Raw genomic sequence first — 19,398 nt, 5'->3', positions numbered from 1 at the left:
AAATTGCATTTTTAATTTATTAAAATTTCCACAAGTCCATTTTTTTTAATAATTTTTTTTGCTATAATTTATTTGTTAAAAAAAATGGAAACAATTGTGAAGTGACAGCTAACTTTAATGACATCATAATTATTTTTTATTTTAAAAAATAATTAGTTTATCAGTAAAACCGTTTGAAATAAATAAAACAAACGCATGCGCACTTGATTAATTCTATCTCTGTTGCACATATTGAAAGACGTCCTTGATCGTCATTGGTCCCTCCCAGCCACCTTTCATCCCTACTTTCTAACTAGTGTTTTACATATCTTGATGTTATTCTGATTCTCTTCAACTCTTCTGAACTCTTCTTGAAGCGTGCTCTACAACACCACTTTACAGCCATACCAGCAGTAACAGCACAGCAGCAGCAACTAAACACCAATATCATGAGCCATGCCAATGTTTACACACTTTACTCACATACATAATGTGTTGTATTACTATACTCGTATAGCAGCCAGTGGAACTCGAACTAACTGTCCCTTGGTGTCCCTACCCAGCTGCCAGTTGCTTCGTTGCTCCCATGCAGTCAACAGTTACCAGTTGCTGCAATAATTATTAATCTTATTTACAAACATCAGTATAAGTTTCGTTAAATTTCATCAGTGTTTAATTATTTTTGACTTATGTAGTTGTACTTATTATTATTATTATTTTTTTTTTCAATAATAGTGCGCGACTTTAAAAGTGTAAAAAAGTTTTATATTTAAAAAACTTTTATTTGTGACATTACGTCTCTGAATATATTGCGTACGTTGAGATTTCAATGACTTGAATGTAAACATCTTGAAGAAATAAAAATGGTTAATAAAATTATCATGGCAATAATTAAAGCAACAATAGATTATCGTAAAAATTATTATTTTTTACCGTCATAATTAAAATTAATGACTGTTATTTAAAATTTGTCAAAAATAAAACTAATAAATGTCACCATGATCGGTGACACTACTGAAAGGACATCAATCTTAATAGATAAAAAAAGTATCTTATGATATTTATTTATTTATGAAGAAATAAAAAATTGAGCGATCGCGAAAGGTAAATAAAAGTTTCGATTTAGCAGTGGCACGCGTGAGTACGTTATGAGTGTATTGTTTTTGTTGTTTTCGTCAGTCAGTAGAAGCAGTTGCAGTTATTGGATTCGGTTAGAAAATATAAATAAAAAAAATGTTGAGTCACTAGTGTTATTAACATCTTCGTTAATGCTTGACAGAGTGGAAAAGCGTGAGGGCTCCCGCCAGGACGAAAAAGACAGTAGTGGCCAGCAGCTTAATTACAAATTTATAAAAAGTGTTGACGTGCTGGATGGTGGTCTATCTATTAACATCATCACCAGCAGCAATAAAAAAATAATGCCTCGGACGATTACAAGACGAGGATTGCAGGCCCTTGTACTTGTACTCGTAACCGTCTATGCTACAGTGTTGATATACCAGGCAGTTTTGTCCCCTCCGATAATTCCCCCAGTTTTGTCTCACCAACAGGTAACTATAACTATAACTATAACTAGGCTTATAATTTAATAGCAATTATCATGATTTATCTATAACATACACTGTACTAATATACCTTAATATTATTGACCTGTTGATAGTGGCCAGAAGATAATTTAGTTGGATTAAGCAATAGCCACAGTGTTAATGCTCCAATTCAGAGGGTGTTAGATGGTGAAGAAACAACGGTAACACCTTCACTGGCAACTGTTACAACAGCAACTTTATCAACAAACCTTAATGACCTTTTTATTAGCGTTAAAACTACTCGGCACTATCATCATTCCCGGTTACCGGCAATAATCTCCACGTGGTTTCAAGATGCCAAAGATCAGGTTTGTACAGCACGCGTCGTATCCTCAGGCGTCTGTTATTATTGAAATCAACAAAAAATTTGTAATCTCTTCTTTTTCTTCTTATTTTTCAGTTTCTCAATCATAAAATAATAATAATAACTTCATACTCTTCTTAATGTCATAATTCATAATCATAAATTATTAGCACTCATAAAATTTTGTGTAATTAATTATGTTTATGATAGTGATGATATTTTTAACGCGGGCGAGCGTTATTCTTCCTTTTTACTTTATATAAATAAATGGGATAATTGAGGCAATTATACGCATTAAAAAATTAGCTGAAATATGCGAGGCTTTTTTAGTGAATCATCGTCTTATCCGTGTTACTGACGATTAAGATGTTCTCATTACTAGAACCGTGGCATATATAAAACAGATGTTTAAATGGATTTATATCAATGTCAGATCTCTTCAATAATCAATCAAGCGTTATTTTATATATGTATAAGAGTTCAATAATTTAAATTAGTGGAAGATAATTTTATGTTTTTTATTTCAGACCTGGTTTTTCACCGATCGTGATGATCCATACTTCCAGAATTTAACAAGTAAGAATTTTTATAATTATTCATTTTTTTAAATCGATATTATTAAGAGAATAAGCAAAATTTTCTAACCAGTGTATTTATATAATATGGTTTTCATGGTTTTCATGGTTAAATTTGGTATCGTTGGAAAAGTTTTAATGATTATTTTCTTGGGCGAAAAAAAAAAATTTTTTTTTGATACAAGAAATTTCACTTATTCCAACAAATTAACTCTCTTGCTTTAAGAAATAGGTATTTTGATCCAAGAAAATTTATTTAAGTCAAGAAAATCTTCTTGTTTTGAGAAAATTCAGCCTCTTGCTCCAAAAAATTAAATATCTGGATAGTAAATTTTCATTAATATTTTTATTGACTAACATGTCAAATGGGAAGATCAAATAATATTGAATCATTTTTTTTCATTTAATATGTATAATTGCACGCTAAAATAATATAAAATGGGCATCAAATATTCAAGAGAAAAATTTTCTCAAGATGAGAAAATTTTTTTCTCAGCTGAAGTAGGTAGTGCTGCTTCCCTAAAGTATCTAAAAATCTTGATCAAATATAAAAATTTATTTTATCAAATATTTATGATAATTTGAGTTAAGAAAAAATTACTTCCACCAAGAATGGAATTTCAAAAAAAAATTTTATTTCGGCCAACACAATTTCAGTCTTCCTTCAGGCGCCCGAAAATTTTCTTGAGCCAAGAAGTTTGTTCTCCAGTCAAGAAATTTTTCTTTTTGTGTAATGAAGAAATTATCTTGCATCTTGTGAATTCTTAACATTTTTAAAATTATAAGCTCATCCCGATGTTACACTCATCAAAACCTTTCATTTAAGTACCCACATAATTTTTTCATATATTTATATATATGTACATATGAAAAATATATCAAAATGCATGTGGGTACTCAAATGAAAGCTCTTGATAAGTGTAACATCGGAATGTGCTTATATCTTTAAAAACGTTAATAGTTAAGAAAGTACAATGCAATTTAACAAAATTCATTATTTAATAAAGCAAAATTTTATTCATTGGTAGTTCACAAGTCACAGCAGTCACATAGTGACTGCAAGGTTGCTAGTATTTAATAATTGATTAATGTTCCAAAAATTTTAATAATACAGATCGTTTATAATCAATTGATTTGTTTATTTTTTTTTTTTTTTTATAGATGGTCATATGATCAATACCAAATGTTCATCTTCTCACAATAGACGAGCTCTGTGTTGTAAGATGTCTGTAGAGCTGGACAAATTTCTTGAAAGCGGCAAAAAGTAAGTCCAAGCTTCATTATAGATCGTGACAGCCATAATTAAAATAAAAAAACAAGTTATGCTGAATAAATATTTATCTGATTTTGAATAAATAAGACATAGGATAAAAAATGTCTTGTAAATAGCAGCTGGTAATCGGGATGCGCTATTCGGTGATTCAATCATGCGTCGTTAGTCTTATCTAAGATGTTAAAGAATGCCTATACTATCTATGTAATATGTCCACACGTACGAGGCGGATAATAAAAGAGAAAATTTAAAAAGAATATAGTGTGTGGAGTAGAACACGCTAGGCGGTTTAGTGTTTCAAATGTCACATGCGGGTTACACACACATTTTTATACTAGTTTATAGATATTCATGCACATCATGTAAGAGTATGTAATGTGATAATGTTCCATATTAATAAGTATAAAAATAAATTTTTTTATTAATGTAATTTTACTTAATAAAAAAAAAAAAAAATTCAGCGATTCTCGCATCAGATAAAAATTAAACAAACGGTTTCTCGCTAATTAACACGCAATAATAAAATTTTATTTGCACCTGACTCGTAATACTTATAGTACTTTTATAATATTCGTTAAAAGTTAAAAGCCAGGAGAATTTAATAAATACCTGTATAATTTAAAGACGATTATTCTAATACCCGATGTAGCTTTTTTTTTTTTTTTCAACAAATTTTTATCGACTTCCCTTGCGTCGATATTACGAATAATAAGGTTAAATACAATTTATAATGACAACAACTCGGATAATTACACATTTGGTACGTTATATATTCTTCGTGCTGGATAAAAAATAAGAAAAAGGCTCGCAATTTTTTATTTGGCAAAATACACGTGTAGCGGCAAGGTACGCAATTCCACGGAGTAGATCTTGCGTGACTTGCAACCCGTTGCATGGTAATGTCACGTAATAAGTGTTTTAGAGACGAGCAAGAGATGCCATATCCCTTATTTCTGTTCACTTAACTCTTCCTGAATGTGTACCGCTTTTTATACTTTTTACGATTTTTATTTTTCATTCAATATTTCTTTTTTTATTTTCGTAATAGCTCTGACAGTCAGCGCAGTTATGTTACTGCTCGAGTTTTACTTTTTTTCGCTTATTACATTCCTGACACATTGTCATCATTTATAATACTCATCACGCGGTCCTTCCCTTACATATGCATAAAGGACTTACCTTTTTTTTTTTATTAAAAAAAAATTCATATTCAATTTAATTTACATATATAATGCCGTATATAAAATGTTATCTTCAATATGTATTATAATTTTTGGTACTCGCTTTCATAATTTATTTTATATATATATATATATATATATATATATATATATATATATATATATATATATATATATATATAAAAAAAAACTTTGATCTTAAGGCAATAAATTTAATTGATATTTTTTATTCACACAGAGAAGAAATATTTCATTGAAAGCAAGATAAATATTTGAATTAAAAAGCTATTTAATCATACTCGTCTCGTCACGTGCATATATATTAATTTACCCAATAGATTTATCATATATGTGTATGTGTGTAATGGACGTCACAAGCGTTTCGTATCGCTTCATCACTACACATAGCAAGTCAACGCCATACGTGATAAGTACATCACACTCGTCAATAAGTCTTCTGTGAATCTTAAGGACCGTCTATTATGTCTCCATCATAAACTACATATAATAATGATTTATAAATGAAAAATAAAATTAAAAAAAAAAAAAATTGGACTGAACAAGATGAAGAAATAAACTAACAGAGTATTGATCTTTATTGTAGGATGCAGAATAAAATTGCATAAGTATGAAAGAACTACATAAGCATCATCATCGTAAATAATAATAATAATAATAATAATAATAATAATAATAATAATAATAATAATGGAAATATCGGCGAGAAAGAGGACATGAAAGTTGAGTTGTAATTATACATACTTGTACATCAAACATGATGAGATACATAATACCAGTGCACGCATAAATACATAAGTATACGTAGATTGTACATGTATAGCATTCGTTTTTCATCTAGATGGCAAAATATTAAAGAGTTTCTCTCGGTCCATGATATGAATTGCGTGCATGTCGCTATTTGAAGATTTACCCGGCACGGTGTGGTTTCGTGGTCATGCAAGAACTGGTTTGCACCTGATACTAGTCTCACTAGCGATCATATGACGCGCCTGGTTGCTTGCCTGGCCCTGCTACTTTCAATCCCCATTACTCCTTTACCTTTACTTATTGTCCCTTATATCTCATATTTCTTCTTTCCACTCTACATTCTCAATATAATATATACTTACGGTAATATTTTTATCCGGCAATAATATTTTTACAATCAATCTTCATCAGGCACTTATTTTATTGATAAATATATATTATGACTGTGCATTTTTGATTCAATTAAAAAAACCAAAGCTATATATTTTATTTAATCATGATTACGATTGGTATTATGACTTTTATTCACTGGACATTCGATATAAGTATTAAAGCCACTGAACAAAATAAATTGGAGTGAAAGTAGACAACGGAACTCAATATCCAGTTTAGTTTAATATTAACTCACTACGACAACAACAACAACGAATAATAAAAATAATTATTATAAAAAAAGAAGATAATTACTGCACGATTGTTACATGATAGTTTTATCATTAAATACAATACCAAAATATATATATTTGATTACTATCATGAATTCTTTTGAAATGTCAATATATGAAATATAATATCGTATATAAACTTCTGATGAATTTAATATTATCCCCTTAAGTACGAAACTTAAATATTTATTATTACTTATTGTGTAAAAAGTTTAATAATTTTTATTATTGGATATTAATCTAGTTCTTATTAGTATAAATTTGAACTACGAGGGAATTAAAGAAAAAGTATAAAAAGAAGAAGATGAAAAGTTATGTTTGTATAAGAATATATAAAACTGATAAGTAGCTTTATAACTGGCGCTAAAATGTATTAAGAAAATGAATTTAAAATTTAGTTTTGCATGTGCGAGCGGGTTGAGGTAGGGTGAGGGTACGGATCGCGGCAGTGGCGGATGTACCAATGAACTCTGTTGCGAGAGTCAACGAGCTTCTTCCGGTAGCGACGGGACCAACCACTCCCCATGCACTCGCTGTTGCAGAATATTACTATATACAGCTAAAAAATTTTTAATCCAAACTTTTATACCGTCAATCATATGATATATCATGTAATCTGCTGGACGTATATATCAACTGCTGCTGCTGCTGGATAGAAATGGAATAAATTTTTGTTTCATTTATACTTTTTCAATAAATGTACTGCTAAACTTGGAACTTGGATAAGTATAACTCACTGGGATTATTATGTGAAGCGCAACTGTTTATTTATGCGGAATGAGAGAATCTTATAATATTTTAAATAAATATACCTATTCATCATCATCGTGCTTACAGCGCATAAAATATTGCGCTTTTAGATTTTTACTACTATTTTTTACAGATCGTAAAACAGGTGGTATTCGTATTTAAGTTATTGCCAGCTCTCAAGATATTGTACTTTATTATAAATAATTTATTATTTAAGCATAAAATCCATCGATTTGTTCTTAAATAAAATTTATATTTCTTCTTATAATAACTACTTTTTTTCATTATTATTATTATTATTATTATTATTATTATGTTCAGGTGGTTCTGCCATTTTGATGACGATAATTATGTAAACGTGCCACGTCTTTTGCGGTTGCTGGACAATTACAATCCTCGGAAAGATTGGTATCTCGGCAGACCCTCAATACCAGCACCTTTGGAGATTACGAGACAACACGGAAGCATACCTGAATCTTCAAAACGAATGGTGAGTTTCTACGCTACGCATACTTTTTATAACAACCCTTTTCTATGAAATAACAACCTCTTTATATTTATAATGAACATATTGTTTGCTAACAATAAGTGTACGTTCACTCATATCATAACAGTAAGTAAAACAGGAAAACATATGTAAATATCTAATTAACTATTGTAAATAATACCGTGCAGAATTTCGCATTGCATTTTAAAACTACACCGATAAAAGAATGTTTTAATAACCGATTTATTAATCCATGGTAACTATTTGCTGATTAACAGTTAGTAAATTTCAAAATATTTTTTACTATAATATTTATTAAATTCAATAAAATGATTTTTACAATAATTTAATAAAAAAAAACTAATGCGTTAATTGAAAAAAAAAGGCCTGACATGGAAAAGTAGATTTTTTAAACGAATATCAAGACTAAAACATATGAGAGTTATTTAAAAATAAACGTTCAAACGTATTTGTTAAAAAATTTTTTGTTATCAAATAATTGTGTGAATTTTTAAATAAATTTAAGCTACCTTTCATGGCTGAAAATTATTCCAGTAAAATCAACAAAATTCAAAATTTTTTTAAAACTAAAAACTTTCAAACTCCCACAACTCGTAAACTTACTACCGATTTTTCTTTATTAAGAAAAACAATTTGAAGAAATTGAAAATAATTTGAAATAACTGAAAATGATTTGACTTCTCTATTTAAATCATTTTAAATTATTTTTCCTAAGAACGGGTCCCATCTTTATCTCTCCTTGTACTTATTGAGAGAAACCGTACTATCCTGTCGCACTTGCAACATCAAAGCTACTGTAAATTTATGAATATTTCTTGAATAAATGAAAATTAAAAAAACAGCCTTTGCTGGGAAATATATATTTAAATAATCTATCAAGTAGCAGAGAGTTTTTTCTAAAGTATTTATTTGTTTATTGAGCAAAATTTTTTTTTGAAAATTTTTTTGAAAGAATTACAGGTCACCGAATGCGAATGGTTAGGTAACTTACAGTTTTTTATTTGCAATTAATAAAATAAAAAAATAGCCGAAGAACTGTATATCTATATATATATTGAGTATATTTATTCCACTAGAGGCACGTGCTCATTATTATCCTATTTCAGCTGTTTGATATTTTTTTTCATTCGCTTTATTTCATTATTATGTCATAATTAAATGAGTATTATGAGTCGTGCACTTTTGGATTTTCAAAATTTTTTTTTACAATTGTTATCAATTAGTGATTAAGTAAAATCAGATAAATAAATCTCAAAGTGCGTGGAAAGAACAAGATGACACTGGATATCATCGCAGATTATACTCAGTGATATCTGTGGTGAAAAAAATTTTCTGATAGTAGCTAAAAAATCCAGATTATACAGTGTGATATCTGGATTATACTCATTGTAATCCAGATTATATACATTATAATCCAGATTATACTCATAATCCAGATTATACTCATTATAATCCAGATTATACTCAGTATAATCCAGATTATACTCAGTATAATTCAGATTATACTAGATACTATCTGAAAGTTTTTTTTTTCACTCAGCATAATTTAGGATGATATCTAGTGTAATCTTGTTCTTACCGTGTGGGATTAAAAATTCAAACTGAAGGATTTACAACTAGAAGTTTACAATACCTTGACAATATCAAATCATCTTCTGATAATATAATAAATATTTATCAGCAGTTAAAAAATCCTGCTATCAGTGAACCGTGTTATTAAAATTTAAACAAGTCTATTGACTTTTCTGTCAGTTGTTTTCCATAAAAATTTTGATACTATAAGAAATGATACTTAAATCTTATAAAATATGCTGTGCACAAGAATTCACTGACAAATTTCAATTTTAAAATAACAAATATAATGAGGGTGCGTTGAAGCGAACAAGTTTTGATAGGAAATGCAGCTATTATATGGAAAAAAAATATGTCTACGGAAAAGAAACCCGGTGTGTGTTCATGACCCGTGTCGGCCTCGTTACGGTTATATCTCCCTGGATTCTAAGGTATGCTGCTGTAGCAGTTGCTGTTGCTGTTGGTACTCTCATTGCATCGAGATGGATACTTTTGCTCTTTCGCTTAGGTCTTTTATACTTTTGTTCTTTCACGTACGGTACCTTCATTATTACTTTAATAATATTATTATTTTCTTTAGCAAACTTTTCTTCTCTAGTATTTTTAATAATTTTTCTTTGAAGTATAAGCACCAGCATATTGAATAAATATAAAATTAATACACATTAAGTAAAGTTTATCTAGATTTGTTTAACCAAAGTTATAATGGGTTGTAGGTTCGTGCTAAAGTTTGTGATAGTCGTCTGATTTAAGATTCTGCAATACGGTTATTGCCGACAGTATTCTACACGATACATTAAAAAAATTTATATGTTTTTTATTTTATTCATAAAAATACAACGTAGAATATCGCACGTATCTGTAATAATAAAAGTAAAAATAAGTATCAACGTATAAAACAAGTACTTTGTTATATATATATATATATATATATATATATATATATATATATATATATATATATATATATATATATATATATATATATATATATATATATATATATATATATAAATATGTATACATATTGTGGTACATACCATACTCCACTTATGACTATATATTTATTGGATCATACCGTCTTTCGCCTTTCGCAAATAACCGGATTGTAGGTCTAGTCTCGTATTCAACGATGTTATCGGTTAATGTGTGCTTGAGTTCATCAGTACGGTTAACGATATTCGCTATCGCGGAAGAGCTTTACTTTAATATGTTTATGGATATATAATTGCGCTCGAGATTCTCATTATGATTATCGCCTAAAAATATGTATGTTTATAATGACTTATGATTATTTATTTCTTTTTTTAGCGCAAAGTTAAGTTTTGGTTCGCCACCGGAGGTGCTGGTTTCTGTATCAGTCGAGCACTTGCACTTAAAATGGTCCCCGTAGCTGGGTAAGTTTTATTATCTTCATTATCAGAACTATTAATTAAAAGTGAGCTCTAATTTCCGTAAATGACTTTTTGATAATTTAACTCTTCTTGATTTGATAATGAAAAAAGCTGCTTGATTCATAGAGAATATTTTCTTAAAGATTTCATGTTTGGTCCAAGATACTTATTATAGATTTCAGAAATTAGTTTGAAATCACAAAATCAAAGCTCTTGGATGAGCAGATAAATTTTATAAATTTTATTGTAACGAAGGACTTTAAGGTTTATTAAATTAAGATTGGCATTGATTCAAGATATTATTAACTTGTTTCAAGAATTAAAAAATTGTCAAATTTTTGCTAGTTTCTGTTTAAAAAAAAAGTTCCGAAATACTCTTAAGAATATGTTGATAAAAAATTTTCTTTTTTAATATTTTTGCCATTTTGAATGAAAAATTTGTTTTTAATCCAAGGATATAAAGTTCTTAAATAAAAACGTAATAATTATTGGTTGAAGAAAATTGTTCTTAAAAGAACGGCTTACACGGAGAAAAAAAAAATATTGTTAAAATGACTATCCAACGTATCTTTTCTTGACGTTTCCTTAAAATAACAATCCAGATTTCTGATTTAAAGATTCATTTTTTTCCCGTAAGAATCTGCACGGAAAAAAAGAAAACTCGAAAAATTACAGTAGATAATGCAACGTGGCACTTTGTGATGAAAACTGGTAAAATTACAGTCTCAGATTGTAATTATTAAAGATTTTCTAAGAATTACACTGTAGAATGTAATATTTCCATTGAAAGCTCTGAATATTAAATTAAAAAATTGAATTTAGAAAAATGTTATTTCAAACTGTAATTTTTCTAGTTTTAATTACGACGGGACCGATTTTACATTTTATACTGTAATTTTTCGAGTTTTCTTTTTTCCGCGTGTATAGTTGAGTCAAATAAATATTATTATGCCTAAAATAATGATACGGATCGTTATTTTGACTATCCGCTGTATAGTTAAATTGGCTATACAGAATATCTCTACGAAAAATGAGTATACGACGGATAGTCAGAATAACGAAACGTATTTTCATTCTGACGATATATTTTTCTCTCTTGGCCACTATTAGTCAAACGGAAGTATCTCTGTCACACTTGTACTGTGATAAAGAAAATTCTTAGCTGGAGTGTAAATTTTCTTGGCTCAAGAAAATATTAAGGATGGTTGAAAATTTTTTAAATCAAGTCAAAGTTTCTTGAGCCAAGCAAATTTCTTCTTGCTCCAAAATAACTGTTGTTTTCCTTAAAATTTTCTTGGCGCAATAAATTTGTTTTTTGTGTGTAGTATAAATGAAATCTTAAAACGCATTTTATGCATAAATAAATGAAAATTTTTAAAAGAGCGCTTCCATAGATAATTTAATTATCTATCAAAGAGCGAAGCGCTTTTTTCGAAATTTTATCTTATACACGAGCAATACATGTTTGGAACTTAATTATCAACCGCTCTTGAATCAAGAATTTATATCGATCAAAGATTAATTTCTTAATCCAAGACGATCAGATTTTTGAAACAAAAAAGTTAGTTAATTTCACAATAATTTTTTTAAATCACGATATTTTTTTTATTACTGCACAAATTGAATATCGTGAGTAGCAAATACCAGGGGTTGGTTTTAGTTGTTGATATTCTATAAATAAACTTTTGACAAAAAATCAATTGTTGCGGACGTAACTACCAACTGTGAATAATCAAACAATGTTTTTAATTGAGAAAGGTATCAAAATAAATAAATAAAAGCTGAGCTTGTAGAGGACAGGCATGTGAATTGAATAGTTACCACTTATGAAATTTGTGGTGACCAGAGTGAAGCCAAATGTATCGATGTATAAACTTGATGTTTCACCTTTAATTAATTGAGAAGCATAAATACATATTAATAAATAATAAACAGCAAATGAAAAGAAAGAGAAGAAGAAAAAGAAGAAGAAGAAGAAGAAGAAGAAGAAGAAGAAGGAGGAGGAGGAAAAATAAAAGGAAAAATTGAAGGTTATTGGCAAGACACGCGCAGGTGTTTTTATAAATTATTCGTATGGTATTTATAATATATGTAGACGGCGTATAATTGAATGAGAAAAAATTCAAAAGACATTATCAGCTTGGTGTGCAGAATTACGTTTTCTGACGGACGTGGTATTTCCTCACAGTGGCAATTATCACGGGTAACGAAGCAAGTTACGTAGCCAGGACTAAAGGGGAGGCCCGCTCGCGTTCTCACGTTGTGCCCCTCAAGCAAAAGCCATACCACAACACAACGCTAAAGTTGATTATTCAAGTATACACATGGCAGTCCCAGTAGCCAGCAAGAGGAGACGTCGACCGTTCCGCTTTGCGATTGCCAAAGCGAGAATCACCTTGAGAATAACTACTACCAGATATTATACATATACATATATATGTATATAAAAAGGACATTGCTCCAATCCTGTGGATCAACATTTGAAGGCGCCTTTCTGCAGACCTACAACATAATTACGCACAACGAATATAATGGTAATACGTTCAGCATACAACATACTTCTACTCCGTACAAGATACATACCTCAATACATGAAGAATCCTTTACACACACTAGGACTCTTACATAAATGATCCAATGATGCTTGTCAATCAATCCACGGAAAAAGTTTATCTGTAAACATCGAACAAGACATTTCAATTTATTGTCAACTCTGAATTTCTAAGTATTGTACCCGAATAAAATTTTAAATTAAACGATAAAACTTTGTCGTCCACTAATGCGCTCCAAGCTCCAAGCTCCAAGCTCTAAGCTTTCAACTCCAACTAGTTTTATAATACTTTTCTTTTTCTGCTAATATTAATTGGATTCTTTAGCTCAATTTATGATTCTGCAACTGCCGCCAACTGCCAATTATGGTTCATACAAATTCTATAAGATTCAAGGCAATCAATACTCTGCCTCCTGATGCTCATTCAGTCCAACTATTAAAGAACAGCTATTTATTTTATTACAAGCCAGGAGAATAGAAAACAGATGATAGGAGAAAAAATTAAATATACGGTCAAATTTTCTTTGAATTTGTAAAAGAAGAAAAATTTTTATTAAAAAAAAGTAAAAGTGATTTGTTATTGTTTAATAAAATACGTGAAATAACTTTAGAAGAAAATGAGTTTGGCTGTGTCTTATTAACGATCAGCAAAAAGTAATACGATGACACTGTCAAAGCTCACATTATTAACGTTGTTTTTAATGTACACATACAACGATCCAGAGACACACCGACAAATAAAGTTAAACTTGTACTTGATCCCAAAATTTCGATTTCGACGGTTGGTATTTTAACGAGCTTGATATTCTCGGTGGATTTGTTGGTTCAGATTGTTATTTTTTTTTTTGTTTTTTTTTTCAGGACTTTTATGTTAGAAAAGCCGAAAGGACGCGATCGGTTCTCTCAGATCCGGTGAGAACGTATACGAGCGGGCTGAGAGAAAAAGATAATAATAAAAATAGCATTATAAGGTTGAATGTGAATCTGTACTACTTGAAAGAGAGCTCTACTGAATTGCGTACGCAATAATAATAAGCTATTCCTTCTTGAGGAGGGCAAAAGGGGGTGTTTAGGTTGGCTTTTAGGATTTCGGTGCTGAAACAACTAATCTGGCCAATTAAAAAAGACCTCGCAGATACGACGAACCATCACCGTAGATATAGCCGAGGCCAAATCACACACTACACACTCTACACTCGAGTATAGGGGTCGGGGGGAGGAAGGGAGGATTGAAACGATCGAGAATCCGACTGAGGTATTTGCTAATGAGCTTGCGTCCCTCCGCCAGCGCACAAACAAACGGACGACCCAATCCAAACAGAAAATGTTAATTAAGCGTGTCGTCGGCAACCGGCAACCACCACACTCGACTATTTATTTCATAAATTCACTTTTAATTGGCACCATGAAAATTTTTATCTCCGTAAAACGACCAAAAAATATTTTCAATTTTACTTTTTTTTTTTTTTTTTTTTATTTATTTTTCTAATTCATTTGAAATTTTATTTACTTATTTATATATTTTTAGATACCTATTGATAAAAATATCAATCCGATAAATTTTAATTATCCGGAATGGAAAGTTGAGATGTCTCTACTCCCAATAAATTATATTCGCCGAAAGCTATTCCTTTGTCACAAATAAAAAAAAAAAAAAAAAAAAAAACTGAATTGATTTCCATTTCTGAACAAGTTTTCTAATAATCTATATTTGAAATTTTTTTTTTTTTATATATTGATCGATAACTAGCATTAATAAATTTCATTTTGCGGATAAAGAACTGCAAGAATTGCCATTAGCACAATGTCACAGCCCACCCGTCGATTTGTCAACTACAAACTTTTTATAAGCTTTTAAAGCAAAGATATTTTTAAGCTTCTTCCTCTAATTAAGAAATATAGTTACTTTATAAAAACTTTCATCGTGAAAATTATCGCTCAAACATTTAATAATAGTTTGTTCCTCTTAAATAAGTTACTGTAATCCCTAAACTTATTTTCAGAGGCGGAAAATTTATTACGGTTGGTGATCGGATCAGACTTCCCGACGATGTGACAATGGGCTATATAATTGAGCATCTTCTGAAAAAACAGCTTACCGTTGTCGAACAATTTCACTCGCACCTTGAACCGATGAAGTTTCTCAACAACGATACTTTTCATGAACAAGTACGTATCTGTAATTATATATTATAATAATAATTATTTTTTTTTAACGGAAGTTATTAGTGTTATTAAGTAATAATAAAAATACTTCACCTTTGCAATCATTAAAACCATAACTTATTATTTGCAGATATCATTCAGTTATTCCAAAGGCCCCAGAGACGAGTGGAACATCGTGAAGATCGACGGCTTCGACCTTAAGAATGATCCAAACAGGTATTTATCCGGATAAATTTATTCTCTATAAATTAAAAAACAAAATAAAAGTTAAAGAAATTGGTTTTAATTTTTTTTTCTTTTAGCAATTAGACCTACATCATTTGTTATTTTTATTATCTTATTTATTGACTGTACATAACTTTGTTATCTCTAACTGCTAATATTACTTTCCATTCGGAGTTGTTTCCACTTAGTGTGTCTGAGTATACGTGATTATTATAATAATTGCACGCGCGAATTCAGTGTTGCCGTTATATATATATGGTATATAAATATATGTATACATAAAACATATGAGCGCGTAGCAATCGGATAGAAAGAAGGATTTATATGCTGAGCAATTGTGCGTGTAATTTTAGTAACAGCATATAAAGTTATTCACACATAATTACCCTTTATAAAATTCCTGCAAATGCAAATATATTAACTGTGTGTAATGTTGATTTTTGATAATAAATTGTGTATTATTATAAATTCACCAGTATTAACTATTTATTGTTCCGTTTCAGATTTCGATCGATACATTGTCGGTTGTTTCGACAAACAGAGATCAATTGCCCTCACAGATGATGATAGACAACTATTGTTTACATATCAAGTGTCCTCAATTATTGAATCCCACGCATCCAAAGAGAATGTCGCTCAATGCGAAAAATTATTTCTGCGTGCCTTTCACGTACTTCGTTGTACATATTTTGTATTATAAATTATCATAATAGACTCTTTATGAGCTATTAATTCGATTTAAATGATCGATATGTATACATTTTAACTTATACAATAGTACGAATTATAATTATAATATTAATAATCATAATATCACAAAGATCGGGTGATAAATTTTTTTATTATAATAACTATGCACTTTATAATATATATTAATTATGATAAGGTTTTTTATTATTTAATTGTGCAAATGCTTTGTTATTATTTAATTCTACACTAGTCTTTCGATTTGTAAAAAATTGAATAATTTAATTTCGAGAAAGTGATACGATGAATGCGAAAACATGTATTTATTTACTATTTTATGTAAGATGTCAAACATCTTTAAATATTGATCATTAATTTAATTTTAATGAAATACTTTGTGAACAATTTATATCAAGTATGAGTTATGAGCGTGCAATAAAGTTTAAGTGCACATAAATCATTGGGTAAAAGTGCAAGATGTATGAGTTACTTTGGTCAGAGTAAAAATACACATGTAGACTGATCTATAACTCTTTATCTTATAACATAGTCATCATGTTAAAAAAAATTTACTGTACACCACGCAACGCTGTGGTACTGCTAAAAAAATAATATACTTAAAGATATTATCAGAGTGTAAATGGTTTGATAAAAATCAATTATTTGTTAAGTTATTTTTATACTGATACAATGCTTGTATTTAAAATAGTTTGTAAAATTATTTAGCATTTTATGTTATTAATTTATATGGTTGTATAACATCATAAAATGATGATAAAACAGATATCTTTATTTTCTTATTGGATCGATCAACTTATTCTCTACTTATACGTGCATAAGCGGATTCGAATGTGTAATTATTCAAGTATTTAACTGTAATATTTCAATTTATACAAAAACCGATTTAATCCGAGCTATATTTTTATCTTTGATTCTAAAATAGTACGTATTTGTAAAAATCAAAGACTGCAACTTAATTGATCCATTGATGTCAATTAATATTTTTCTATCTAAATTTTTGATAAAATTTATATTAATAAATATTTAACCTGTGATTTATAAAAAATTCCCAAATTTTTTCTAATATTTACCTACAAGTGGTGGATAAAAATGTCACTCTGAAATGTTTTTACAAATAAAAAATATTAAAAAAATGAATCTGAAAACAATTTACTCACTGAAATTCCATTCTTGATACTCTCTTAGTTCCTAAGTAATATTTCATAGGATATTATCCAAGTGATAATCTTTAAATTATCTTTTGATAATATTCGAGGCGCCGGAGCGTATTTTATATCTGCATAAAAATTCATGTAATTTAATAATCCTGAAAGAAGTAAAGAGTAAACAATTAAGAGTATAAATATGCATAAAATTTATTAAAAATAAAAAAATTTAACAGATTTACCATTGTTATTATTATTATCATATATATATATATATATATATATATATATATATATATATATATATATATATATATATATATATATATATATATATTTTTTATCTCAAGAATTTATTCTTTTGATAAAAAAATATTTATGGAAATATGAAAAATTACAATAAATTTCCATATTATATAGCATAAAAGTTTAACTTGACTGTTGATAATATGAAAACCTTCTGGTTTGTATCGATGTGTTGTGTAAAATGGTTTAAGAATATAAAAAGCTCCAGCATGCGCATTCTGACTGAGTGATGAGAGTAAGTTGATTTTAAAAAAAGAATGAATGTAAAATGACTATACATAGGATGGAGATTGCGATGAGGATGGTAATCGCATAATATTGTTACTGAGAGATGAGGTGCTGTCAGCACAGTAGATTGGTCAGCGGATGATACACCCGGATAGGAGGAATGAACGTGTTACGCGGTAAACGTGTACACTTTGTATAGAGTACACAGCCTGAATATATAGATACAGATATAGTCATCCTGGACAATACATTGTAGCAGAAGTAAAATAAGCTTCGATTTTTTGGTAGCATCACTGCGCACAGTGATCAATATAGAGTGTGGAGCATATAAAAGCTCGAGTATACAGAGTATAGAGTAGAGTAGAGCAGAGGGTAGTGATAGTAAGGGTAATGATGAAAATGGTGGTGGAAGGACTGGTGGTGGTTACTCCAGGTAGTTATCGGTGCTCGTGCGCGGAACGGAACTAAATCAACTCTAGCAGCAGCAGCAGCAGCAGAAGCACCAGTACAGGGTACAGGGTTTTGAGGGGTTGCTGCTGCTGGTGCTGCTGTAACTCGCGATGGCGGGGGTGAACGATCGAGGAAACGTTGGTTGAGGAACAGAACGGAGCTCAAGCTCATATCAGTGAGACCCGCGTCGCGATAGCGTACACTACCGCGCACATTCCGACCATAGCAAACTAGGTCAAGCTCACTGCCGCTTCTGCACGGCTCGCTCTCTTAGTCGCATCACAGCCAGCCGTGCAGGAGCGCCCTTACGCTCCTTCCTTCTTTTAACTGTACGTAATCTTCCTTAAAACCTAAAAATCATTTTAAATATTTTTAAAATTAATTTCTATCGATTTATTATTTAAAACAACGACATCAACCAGATACTTACCGCAATTAGTGGTTACTAAGTCAATATAACTTCTGCAACGTATGTATAACTACCACCCGCGAATAAACCACAATGTCGCATAAATATTTTATCTCCGTATAAATACATCCTTGTTAAATTGTTCTGACTAAATGGATCGTGTCGCAATCATCTATACTCCAATTAAAGCTCCATCTACAACAGAGTTTACTGATTAATCATCGGCTATTAATTGTTTAAATATTGAAATTTATTTTTGTCACGATAAATAACAACGTATAGGCATTGCTTACACCACTGGAAAATTTATTTTTTATTAATAGTGCACACGTGTGGCTGGTATTTATTAATTTGCTGATAGAAACAATACACAACATCTACAAAGATAAAACGTTATAAATTGATATTCATTTATTGATGCTTCAGCCTTTTTATTTATTTATTTTAATTTTACACTCTATATAACAATTTAAATTTCGCGAGTTTAATTTTCTTTAGCATTTTCTCACCCGGAAGAAAACTGCTCCAAGACCACTTTTAAAAGCTCTGTGTTCCTAGTGTATACTAAGCTATTTACATTTTAAGTCCTTGGCCGTGAAAATTCAACGCATGAATTATTTCTCGGTTTTTCTTTTTTCTTCTTTTTATTTTTTTC

The 19,398-nt window shown here is 29.7% G+C and overlaps 2 protein-coding genes and 1 long non-coding RNA gene across 5 annotated transcripts in view; 2 read left to right on the top strand and 1 right to left on the bottom strand.

The window, feature by feature from the left end:
* The first annotated feature begins 209 nt into the window (after positions 1–209).
* Fng (Fringe glycosyltransferase) lies at positions 210–16,968 on the top strand. 2 transcript variants are annotated; one of them, XM_074246819.1, is made up of 10 exons: positions 210–1,189; positions 1,259–1,529; positions 1,640–1,873; positions 2,397–2,445; positions 3,606–3,708; positions 7,403–7,571; positions 10,473–10,558; positions 15,110–15,275; positions 15,403–15,488; positions 16,001–16,968. In XM_074246819.1, the coding sequence occupies exons 1-10, from the start codon at positions 1,128–1,130 to the stop codon at positions 16,059–16,061; spliced, it is 1,287 nt and encodes a 428-aa protein (XP_074102920.1). In that variant the 5' UTR covers positions 210–1,127; the 3' UTR covers positions 16,062–16,968. The 2 variants fall into 2 exon arrangements, with proteins under 2 accessions (XP_074102920.1, XP_074102919.1); XM_074246818.1 differs by having other exon boundaries at positions 211–1,529.
* A 140-nt stretch (positions 16,969–17,108) lies between these two features.
* Positions 17,109–18,799, bottom strand: LOC141530001 (uncharacterized). Its single transcript, XR_012479691.1, has 3 exons — positions 18,765–18,799; positions 17,808–18,684; positions 17,109–17,481 (listed from the first exon to the last, which is right to left on the bottom strand). It is a non-coding gene; the product is annotated as an uncharacterized LOC141530001 (long non-coding RNA).
* Positions 18,525–19,398, top strand: part of LOC141529987 (uncharacterized) — a 31,183-nt gene continuing 30,309 nt past the window's right edge. The window contains exon 1 of one of the 2 annotated variants that reach the window (XM_074246807.1): positions 18,525–18,663. The gene's annotated coding sequence lies outside the window, so the exon portion shown is untranslated. The remainder of the gene's footprint in view (positions 18,664–19,398) is intronic. The other variant, XM_074246808.1, reaches the window with a different exon arrangement.

Source organism: Cotesia typhae, unplaced genomic scaffold, assembly GCF_013202065.1.
Source record: "Cotesia typhae breed Kobodo isofemale line unplaced genomic scaffold, CoteBio_Ctyphae contig_48, whole genome shotgun sequence".
Lineage (NCBI taxonomy): Eukaryota > Metazoa > Arthropoda > Insecta > Hymenoptera > Braconidae > Cotesia > Cotesia typhae.
This window is presented reverse-complemented; position numbering and strand designations above follow the sequence as displayed.